This window comes from Rhincodon typus, unplaced genomic scaffold (assembly GCF_021869965.1).
Source record: "Rhincodon typus isolate 14 unplaced genomic scaffold, sRhiTyp1.1 hic_rhity00004930, whole genome shotgun sequence".
Taxonomy (NCBI): Eukaryota; Metazoa; Chordata; class Chondrichthyes; order Orectolobiformes; family Rhincodontidae; genus Rhincodon; species Rhincodon typus.
The window spans coordinates 774-11,929 of record NW_025970568.1 but is presented as its reverse complement, the minus strand read 5'-3'; the positions used below and the strand labels follow the sequence as shown (position 1 = coordinate 11,929).

Sequence of the window (11,156 nt, the reverse complement as noted above, 5' to 3'; positions counted from 1 at the left end):
GGAGCTCGAGGAACACAACAGGCCGGGCAGCAGAGAAGCAAGAAAGTTGACTTTTTCAGACAAAGGGTCCTGACCCGAAAAGTCAACTTTTCTGCTGCCTGGCCTACTGTGCTCTACCAGCTCCGCACTGTTATCTCGTACTTACTACTTGATGCATTGGGTCATTTTAGCTCTTCTCAAATGCAGTTACAAGAAATATGAAACTGGTTGTGAGCGAGGCACAGATGCATTTATATGACGATAATTAAAATCACAGGCAGTGACAGAGCAATAACAAATAATGCAATCCAAACGCTATTACAATTGCGATTCATTATAAATTCGTGATAAACGTTTCACTCTCCATGCGTTTCAGCTGTTCCGTGAACGTGACTGACTGCAGCTTGTTAGTAAAGATTTCATGTTAGATCATACACACAGTGACAGTAAGAGTATCAAATAACAAAGCGACTGAAATGGACATCAAACAATGAATGCAGAAAAAGACATTCCGACAGAAGGGATGGTCGAGTTGCTTTTCACTGATGTTGTGGGTGGCTCTTAAAAGAGCCTTTGGGTCGTCAGATGAAATAACGGTCTCTTCACTTTTTAGTAGCGCCGCCAGCGGCGGTTTTCTTGGGCAGCAGCACGGCTTGGATATTAGGTAGTACCCCACCCTGAGCGATGGTCACCCCTCCCAGCAGCTTGTTGAGCTCCTCGTCGTTGCGCACGGCCAGCTGGAGGTGCCTGGGGATGATGCGGGTCTTCTTGTTGTCCCGGGCCGCGTTACCGGCCAGCTCGAGGATTTCAGCCGTCAGATACTCGAGCACCGCAGCCAGATAGACCGGCGCTCCGGCACCCACACGCTCAGCATAGTTACCCTTTCTCAGGAGCCTGTGAACACGGCCCACCGGGAACTGCAGGCCAGCCCGGGAAGACCGGGACTTCGCCTTGGACCGAGCTTTCCCACCAGCGCCTTTTCCTCTCCCAGACATTACCACAATTTCGCAAACACTTTCACAGAAAATGCTGCAACCCGCCCACATTCCGCCCCCTTATACCTTCGGGAGGAATGGTGGTGCGGTCATTGCTGATTGGCCACATTGTTTCGCTTCTCTTAATGTCGTTTCAATTCCCAATCAGATATCTGCTTCACTCACCAATCCGGAGAGGGCCCGGGGAGGAGGCCGGAAAATACCGGCGCCAAATCATCAAACGCTTTCTTTCTGATTTGAAAAGCCCGCCAATATGTACCAAAAAGTAGGAAGGTTGACGCAATAGAATGCACGAATACTCGAGATAATTTACTTTTAGATTCTAAATGTATACTTTACCTAATCTCCCTTTCCCTCACCTCCTTGAATATGTCAATTTCTGACCTAGAATCGGATTTTCTGAACATTAAATGCAAGCGGAAACAAAAAAGCGCCAAAATCTGCACTCTGCAACTAATTTATTTCGCATTTCAGAAACACCCGATAAGTTGATAAAACATTCGATAACGTTCTTCCAGGTGAGCGCCTTAATTGCGGACACCGTTTTTCGAGAATATTTAAAAGCGGCCCTCGCTTATTGCACTCGATCAGAGTTCAGCAAAAGCTCCACATTTACTATGTCAGTCCGGCAGCTGTTCTGGTTTTATCTCGGCTCATTTTGAAAGTATCTCCCCGACAGCAAAAAGCTTCAGCAACCCGCGAGGAGATCTGGAAATAAAACAAAAGGGCGAAATGGAACTCGGAGGAAAAGTATATTTTCTTGCTTGCCCTTTTGCATATCCCACCAGGTCTTGCAGCTTCTGAATCGACTGAGTGACAGAGGGTAACACGATCATACAGAAATTGTTCAAAATAGCTCACTGGTGTTTAACATGATCCCTGTCCACAGGCAGCGATTACAGATGTGTATGCACACCTCCGAGAACAAGCGCGCACAGGGTCAGGGATCACTTGTTAATTTACAGAAGATTTATAAAATACAGATGTCGTACAGACATTAACATAATAGTTCAGCTGTTTCAGGGAAGCTGTGGGTGGCTCTTAAAAGAGCCGTTGGGTTTTGGTTGTGTGCTTTTCAGCACACTGTGGTGTCTCACTTGGAGCTGGTGTACTTGGTCACCGCCTTTGTACCCTCCGACACGGCGTGCTTGGCCAGCTCCCCGGGCAGCAGCAGCCGCACGGCGGTCTGGATCTCCCGGGAACTGATGGTGCTGCGCTTGTTGTAATGGGCCAGGCGGGAAGCCTCCCCCGCGATGCGCTCGAAAATATCGTTGACGAATGAGTTCATGATGCTCATGGCCTTGGAGGAAATGCCGGTGTCGGGGTGAACCTGCTTCATCACTTTGTAGATGTAGATAGAGTAACTTTCTTTCCTGGACCTTCTCCTCTTCTTGCCGCTTTTCGCTGGCGCCCTCTTCACCACTTTCTTAGCGCCCTTCTTGGCAACTTGTCCTTTCCTTTCCTCTACCATTTCGACAGTCAACATCCAACACAGAATAAGAAAAAGCGGGCTCAGAGCTCGCTTTTTATAGCCTGACGGCGTCAGCAATGCTAATGAAGGATGGGAGAAAGCCTTGTTCCTCAATGGGTAGTTTACAAGAATGTTAAAACATGACATTAGCCTTTCTGTGATTGGTTAGTGTGGGACACAACGTGGATCTGCAATGAAATTTCAAACGCAAATCGAAATTTTGTACACGGATCAAACTCCGAGCTTTCTCTAAATCGTGAGATCCTAATCGCGATTTATTCTACATCTTTTGATAATGGTTTTCTTTTCTCCTCCGTTTAAAAATGTCATCACGTTCGTTGTCAAGTGACAAAATGCACTGAAATCTGACAGTGGTGTGTTTCACTCCTGGAAATGATGGAACTACTGACAATTGCATCGTGCTTGATGAACATGGGAGTTAGGGAATGTTCTCTCTTGCTCATGTTTCTTGTCCTACACTCTCTGAAGTTTAAGGACATTATACCAGCATCTGCTCCGTCAACACCCTTCAGTTTTCGTTTCCTCGAAAGGTTTGACGTCCTTCTTCAAATCTCCAATGAGTATCGGCCCAAACTATTCATACTTTCATCAGACTACCTGCCAGCGTGTGTCGGTATCAGTTTTACTCGGATTACCTCGATGACAAAAGAGAACTGATGTACTGTGACCCGGGCCTTTCGCTTTCTGCTGATTACACAAATTTTACTCTCTATCCCTTAGGCTCTTCAATCAGTGTCAGCAGCTTTCTGCCTACATTTCAGTTCCTGGAATCTTGCTTTGCACTTAATTAGCGTGGATGTTATTTTGTGCATTTCAGTTTCTAGCAATAACTGTTTTTCATGGATTTTCTCTGAACTTTATTTGTCAACACGTCAGTTGTATTCACACTGATTATTGTCATTTAAGAATATTTTGAACACAGTACCTTTTGCAAATTTTAATTGTGACAATCTCTTCTGTGTAGATTTTTTTTTGTTTTATCACTATCAATGAGTCCCTGATTACAGTGTGAATGATATTGTGTTGTTCAGAATTTCAGGTTGACGAGGTTAGTTTTATTTCTCATTATTGGCTGTGTAAAAATGGGAGTGCAGTTATCGATCTGCCATTTCAGCTTCCACTAGGTGAATGATTATTACTCCCTCACAATCTGTCCATCAGTTTCTGCTGACCGAATGAGTGTGTAGTAATCAATCTGTACCAATCAGTTCCTCCAGTGATTATGCTTGTGTAATTATCAGTCTATCCACGAAGCTCTCTCCTGTGTGAATGTGTAATTGTAGTTATCAATCTGTCGCTATCAGGTCTTTGCTGTGTACGTGTGTGCGTGTATTTACCAATTTCTGCTGTGAATGAGAGTTTAGTTATCCATATGTTTATGTTCATTTCACAGCCTCTCTCTCAGTTTCTGCATTGGGAATATGGAAATGTATTTATTATCTGTACCTGTCCGTTTCTATCACGTGAAAATGTAATTGTTGTCATTAATGTGTCCCTGTCAGTTAGTGCAATTCAAGAGTGTGACTGTAGTTATTAACCTGGCCCTCTTAGTTTCTGCTATGTCCAGATTGATCTGGACCTGTCAATTTCTGCTCAGTGCATATGTGAGTGTCAATACATGCCTGTCAGTTTCTTGTCTGAACATGTGAATGTAGTTATCAAACTGTACCTGTCAGTTAATTTGCTGTGAAACTGGGTGTGTAATTATCAATTTGCTCTTATCAATTTCTGCATTGTGAATACGAGTGTGCTTACTCATCTTTCTTGGACAGTTATTGTTGTGTGAATGTGTGAGCATATTTACTAATCTGTTCCTGCCAGTTTCTGAAATTTGAATGTGATTTTATTTATCAATCTGTACCAGTCAGTTTTTATTTTAGCACTTTCAGTCTCTCCCTGACAGGTTCTGCTATTTCAACGTTTGAGTTCAGTTACTGATCTGCAATGCCAGTTTCTGCTCGGTGAATGTTGCAGCACAATTATTCATTTGTACCTCATACTTTCTGATATCTGTAATTGTAGTTATTAACCTGTTTTTGTTGGAAAGTGCAATGTGAATGAGAATGTAGTTATTTGGCAGTTTCTGTCATGTGAACATCTGAGTGTCATGAATCTATCCATCACTATTACCACAATATTAGTGGTGTGACTAGTTATCAACATGTCCCTGTCAGTTTCTGCTGTATGGATATGTGAGGTTAGTAATCAATATGTACCTGTGAGAATCTGCTTGTGAAAAGTGGAGTGTAGTTATCATACTGCACCTGACAGTTTTTTTTTAAATCTGTGGATATTTGAATGCAGTTATAAAATTGGATCTGTCAGATTATGCTGTGAATCTGGGAGTGTTACTATCAATCTGTTATTCTGTGTTTCTATGATGTGGATATGTCAGGTCCTGTTAGTTTGATATGTGAGCATAGTTATTAATGTGTACATATACCTTTTTATAATGTGAACTTGTGAATGTTTTTAGTAAAACTAACAGGTAAAGTTTGCTATGTCAATATGTGAGTGTCATCATCAATCTGTTTTTGCCTGTTTCTGCAATGTAAATGAATGAGCAGAGCTATCAATATATGCTTGTCAGTTTTGATTTGATAACGTGGCTTCACTCTCTGGAAGCCAGTAATATTCTCAGTGAGAATTTGTTATGTGGTAGTTGTTATTAGGGTGATTTAATGCAGCTTAGATTCAGTTCCTGAGTATATATTTGGGACGAGTATTCGGTCCATCCATCTTCAAAAATGGTGTAAATGTCAACGGGCTATGAATGCTGAAATGTGACGTTGACTTGCTCACCGAGCTGGCTTGTTTTTGTTCACACATTGCGTCACCATGCGAGGTGATATCATCAGTGGAGCCTTCGATGAAGCGATGTTGTTCTACTCCGCGTGGAATTTATACTGTCTGGTCCATTATGGTGAGTACTGTCATTTCAGTTTTGATCTGTATGGGTTTATATATGGGGTCCAATTCTGTATGTTTGTGTGGAGAACCATGCCTCTCGGAATTTCTGTGCATGTCTATGTCTGGCTTGGGCTACGATGGTTACTTTGTCCAACAACAACAAAGTTGCTGGAAAAGCTCAGCTGGTCTGGCAGAATCTGTAAGGAAAAAACAGAGTTAACCTTTCGGGTCCAGTGATCCTTCCTCAGAACCAGTTACTGATGAGCTTTTCCAGCAACTTTGTTTTTGTTCCTGATTTACAGCATCCACAGTTCTTTCAGTTTTTATATGGTTACTTTGTCCCATTTCAACTGACGGCCTTCATTGTCTGAATGTATTGTATATTCAGACAATGAAGGCCATCAGGTTAACTGGGACAAAGTAACCATAGTAGCCCAAGCCAAACATAGACACACAATGGAATTCCTCGAGGCATGGTTTTCCATCCATACTTCAATCAACAAACATATAGAATCGGACCCCACATATAAACTCATACAGATCAAAACCAGAAATGACAGTACTCACCATAATGGACCAGATAGTATAAATTCCACGTGGAGCAGAACACATCACTTCATCAGAGGCTCCACTGATGATGTCACCGAGCATGGTGATGAAAACGTCTGAACAAAAACAAGCCAGCTCAGCGAGCAAGTCAGCAACATTATCCCAGCAACTACCTGAGCTGCAGATCTTTGCCAAACTTTAAATGCTGAAATTTGTTCAAACTGGGCAGGTGTGCATTGTGAATGGTGAAAAAAAAACAACTTGTATTTCCTCTGTGTCGTTTGAGCATATCTCGCTGGAAATTGACTTCAATGTATGTCTGACTCAATCTGCTCTGTGCCTGTGGGAAGGATGTTCTCTGCTCTGACAGCGGTAAAATACCTTCTGTTTGTTAGAATCTGTTGGTCACACTTGGCTTCGGACTGAGGGAATATCACTTTCTCTTAGTCCTTCACGTATTTGCCTGGAGAAAGACAGAAGAAAAACCTCCTGTAAATCAACATCAGCCAAGTTTGATAATATTTAATTGATCAATGCAATGTTTAGTTAATAATCATTACAATATTTTATTTCAAGCCAGGAATTTGAACAGAATTGTGTGTCTGATGCCACTCTTGCTCTAAGCTGCTCCCTGTCTGGTGATTTTTCTTTTTGTTAATTCCATACCAATTGAGTGAAGTCCAGAAACTAACCAACAGGTGTACAGTTCCATGAATGGGGCTACCCAATGCAAGTGGGTCTGTGAATATGAGTTCAGTTGTTGATCTATTCATGTCAGTTCCTACTTGGTGAATGATAACTACACTCACACAATCTAAGCCTTTGTTAAATTACTTATGTATTCACACAGCAGAGACTGGACAGGGACAGATTGATATAGAACCATACATCCATTGAAATGATATACCACTGAAGAGGGCTGTTGGCCTATTGGCTTATCTTGTCCATTCCAACCCAAAGACAAACAGATGGCTATTCTAATCCCACCTTCCTGCACACAGCCAACTGCCCCACAGATTAAAGCACTGTCAGTTTCTGTAATGTCAATGTATTGATCAATTTGTCATCTTAGTCTCCATTTTGTGGATATGTAAATATAGTTATCAATTTGTACCAGCCAACTTTTTCTGTATGAATATTTGAATGTAGTTATCCATCTCTACCTGTGAAAATCCAAATAGTTATTAATATGTACCCATCAGTCTCTACAATTTCAATGTCCAAGTTTAATTACCAGCCTGTACCTGTCAGTTTTGCTCTGTTCATCTGAGAATGTCAGTATTGATCTGTATCTGTCAGTTTCTGGTTTGTTAATGTATGAATGCATTCATACATTATGTACCTGTCAGTTTCAGCCAATGTGAATGTGTGAGTGCAGTTATTAATCTGTGCCTGTCAGATTCTGCGATGTGAATTTGACTGTCATTTTAAGTCTCTACCTGTCAGTTTTGTCATGTGAACAAGTGATTGTCAATCAATATGTCCCAGTCAGTTGCTGCAATGAGAAAGTGTGACTGTGGTTATCAATCTACAGTCATCAATCTGTCCATGCCACTTTCTTCCATGTGAATACACGTGTGTTGTTATCAATCTGTAGCTGTCAGTTTCTGCTCTGAGAGTGTGGGTGTATTTGTCAATCTGTTCCTGTCAGTCTCAGCAATGTGCACATGTTAGTGTATTTATCAATCTTTCCTCATCAGTTTCTGCTCTCTGAATCGGAGTGTTCATTTATCATTTTTTCACTGCTGGGTTTTGGTTTTGTGAATGTGTGAATGTATTCATAATTCTGTACCTGTCCGTTTTTGCTATGAGTTTATCTGTGAATTTAGTTTCGATCTGTTCTTATCAGACTTTTGTGTGTGAATCTGTAAATGTAGTTACCAATCTATACCTGTCAGTTTTGCTTGCTGAATGTGTGTGTGTAATCGTTAGTCTATCCCTGATCGATTCCGCTCTGTGAATATGAGAATTTTGGAAGCAACTGCTCCTCAGTCTCTGCAACATGAATGTATGATGCACTTATCAATTTTTCCCTGTTAATTTCTCTTCGGTGAATGCGAGAGTGTTATTATCAGTATATGCATGTGTTATTCTGCCCTGTGAGTATTTCAACGTCTTTATCAAATTTTGGATAAATTTTAGAGAGGGATAACATATTCAAATTTTGTCAGGAAATTTTCACTGCATACGAGAGTGCACCCGTCAGTTTCTGCAATGTGAATACATGAGCGCAAGTTTGAATCTATGCCCGTCAGTTTCTGCCAAGTCAGTTATCTGTACCTGTCAGATTCTGCTGTGTGAAATTGAGTGTAAATATCAAACTGTATCTGTGATTTTATGCTTTGTGATGTGGGAGTGTTATTATCCATTTGTTCCTGTGAGTTTATTATGTGACTATGAGAGTGTAATTCCAAACCTGTCCCTGTCAGCGTCTCCTCTATATATCGAAGAAAGGAATTAATCTGTACCTGCCACTTCTTGCGATGTGAATTTCAGTGTAGATATCAACCAAGGCCTAGCAGTTTCAGCTATGAGATTGAGAGTGTTGCTATCAGTCTCTGACTTTCAGTTTCTGCTATTTCAATATGAGTTTAGTTATCAATTTGTACCTGTCTGATTCAGCTTTATGAATACATAAATGTAGTTATCATTATGTACCAGTCAGTTTCTGCTAGGTGAATATGTCAATCATTCCTTATCAGTACGTGTGTTGTGAGTATGTGAATGTGATTATCAACTTGTAAACCTGTCAGTTTCTGCTCTGTGAATATGAGTGTGGTGGTTATCATCTGTAGCTGTCAGTTTCTGCCACGTGAATGAACGAGTGTAGTTGTCAACCTGTTCCTGTCAGTTTGAGCTGTGTGTGTCAGTGTAGTTATCCATCTGTATCTGTCAATTTCTACAAGGTGAATGTGAGAGTGTAGTTATCAATATGTACCTGTGAGATTCTGCTCTGTGATTATTTGAGTACAGTTATCAAACTGTACTTGACAGTTTTTTTTTCCTTTGTGAATATGAGAATGTCGTCGTAAGTCTTTACCTGTTAGATTGTAATGTGGGAATGTTCGTATCAGTGTCTGCAAGGTGAGTATCCTTATCCATCTGTGCCTGTCGTTTTCTGCTATCTGAATGTAAGAGTGCAGGCATCAATCTATGCCTCTCAGTTTCTGCTATGTCAATATGTGAGCTTGGTTTTTCATCTTTACCTGTCAGTTCCTGAGATGTGAATGTGTGGGTGCAGTTATTAACATAACCCCGAGTGTTTCTGCTTGTAAAAATGCAACCATATTCATTAAATCGTACCTGTCATTTTCAGACACGTGAATGTGAAAACGTAGTTATCAGTCTGTGACTGTCAGTTTCTGTTCTGTAATTGAGAGAGTGTGCTTATCAATGTGTACCAACCAGTTTCTGTTGTGTGAATATGATTGTCATTATCAATCTGGACATTGTCAGTTTCTCCCCAGTGACTATTCTTGTGTAATTATCAGACTGTACCTGCAAGTTTCTGCTCTGTGAATGATTAATTATTAATTCATTAGTTATTACCCTCTGCCCATCAGTTTCTGGTTTGCTGATGTCTGAGTGCATTTATCAATTTGTACGTGCCAATTATTGCAATATGAACTTGTGCATACTGTTATCAATCCGTTCCTGTCAGCATCCCTTCTGTTAATATAAAAGTGCAGTTATCAATCTGTTCTGTCACTTTTAGCTCCATGAATTTGAGCGTGTAATTACCAATCCATAACTGTCAGGTTCAGCTGTGTGAATGTGAATAGAAAAAGCAATAGTCTAATGGTATTATTGCTGGACTATTAATCCAGAGAGCCAGATATTGTTCTGTGGACCCCGGTTCAAATCCCATCATGGCAGATGGTGGAATTTTAATTCAACAATAAACTAAAAATAAGAGTTTACTGCCAATTCTCCACGAAAAAAAATCTGGTCCTCTAACGTCCTTTTGGGAACAAAATCTGCCATCCTTCCCTGGTCTGGCCGACATGTGATTCCAGACCCACAGCAATGTGGTTGGCACTTAACTGCCTTCTGTGCACAATTAGGGATAGTCAGTGACACACACATCCCATGAATGAAAAAAAAAGGAAACATGTGGGAATGCAGTTATCAATCTGTCTCTGCCAGTCTCATTTTTTTTAATGTGATGAAAGTTATCATCCTGTCAATTTCTGCAATGCCAGTATATGACTGCAGTTATTAATTTGTACCAATTTTTCTCGGTTTACAATGTCAATATGAGAGAATTGATCTGTACCTGTCAGTTTCTGCTATGTGAGTGTATTTATCAAATTGTTCCTGTCAGTTTCTGCTTTGTCAATCTGAGAGTGCAGTTATTAATCTATACCTGTCAGTTTCTGCAAGGTGAATGTAAGAGTTCTGTTATGAACATATACCATCAGATTCTGCTCTGCGAGTATGTGAGAGCAGTTATCATGCTGTCACCATCAACTTCTGCTCTGTAAATCTGAGTGTAGTTATTCATCTGCACTGGTCAGTTTCAGGTTTGCGAATGTGAGTAATTATCATGCTCTCCCCATCTGTTTCTCTTATTTGAATGGGTTTAGTTATCATTCTGTCCTTGTGGAGGCGAGGGAACTTGGGGAAATAAATATGGATGTCTTGAAAACAGTCCACATGACATAACTGGAGGTGTTAGAGGTGGTAAAAAAACATAAAGGTGGCTAAATCGCCAGGGCCTGATCAAATTTTTGTAGATTTTCAGGATATCAGGATTTTGTGGGAAGCTGTGTTGATAATTTGAACAAATGACATTGTTTTCTTGCTTTCTTATAATATTTCATAGGTAGGATCATTCCATCCCTGTCACTTATTGCAGTATGAATGTGCGACTATGGTTATCAAATCTGTACTCTCAGTTTCTGTTATGTGAATGTGAGAGTGCAGTTATAAATCTCAGTTTCTGCAATGATAATGAGAGTGTAATTATCAGTCTCTGTCAGTTTCTGCGAGATCCAAATGTGGGTTGAGTTATTAATCAGGACCTGTCAGTTTCTGTCATATGAATGTGTGAGTGTCATCAATCTGTCCCTGACAGTTACTGTAATGCAGGTGGGTGACTGTAGTTATCAAGCTGCAGCTCTCCGTTACTGCCATGTCAACGAGTGTAGTTGTGCATCTGTATCTTCGGTTTCTGATGGTCAATTCGTGAGTGTAGTTGTCATTTCTATACCTGTTTGTATTTGCTTGTC

General features: G+C 40.7%; 2 protein-coding genes across 2 annotated transcripts; both read right to left on the bottom strand.

The window, feature by feature from the left end:
* Nucleotides 1-108: 108 nt before the first annotated feature.
* On the bottom strand, nucleotides 109-1,025 carry LOC109928055 (late histone H2A.2.2-like). Its single transcript, XM_020528067.2, has one exon. It carries the CDS (start codon nucleotides 1,023-1,025, stop codon nucleotides 582-584), a length of 444 nt encoding a protein of 147 aa, XP_020383656.2. The 3' UTR covers nucleotides 109-581.
* Nucleotides 1,026-1,793: 768 nt separating this feature from the next.
* Nucleotides 1,794-2,460, bottom strand: LOC125482001 (late histone H2B.L4-like). The gene has a single exon (XM_048593970.1). The coding sequence runs from the start codon at nucleotides 2,458-2,460 to the stop codon at nucleotides 2,068-2,070; it is 393 nt and encodes a 130-aa protein (XP_048449927.1). The 3' UTR covers nucleotides 1,794-2,067.
* Between the last annotated feature and the right edge of the window lie 8,696 nt (nucleotides 2,461-11,156).

Coding starts and splice junctions, on each gene's coding strand:
- LOC109928055 (XM_020528067.2), bottom strand. CDS start 1,025: ATGTGGGCGGGTTGCAGCATTTTCTGTGAAAGTGTTTGCGAAATTGTG.
- LOC125482001 (XM_048593970.1), bottom strand. CDS start 2,460: ATGTTGACTGTCGAAATGGTAGAGGAAAGGAAAGGACAAGTTGCCAAG.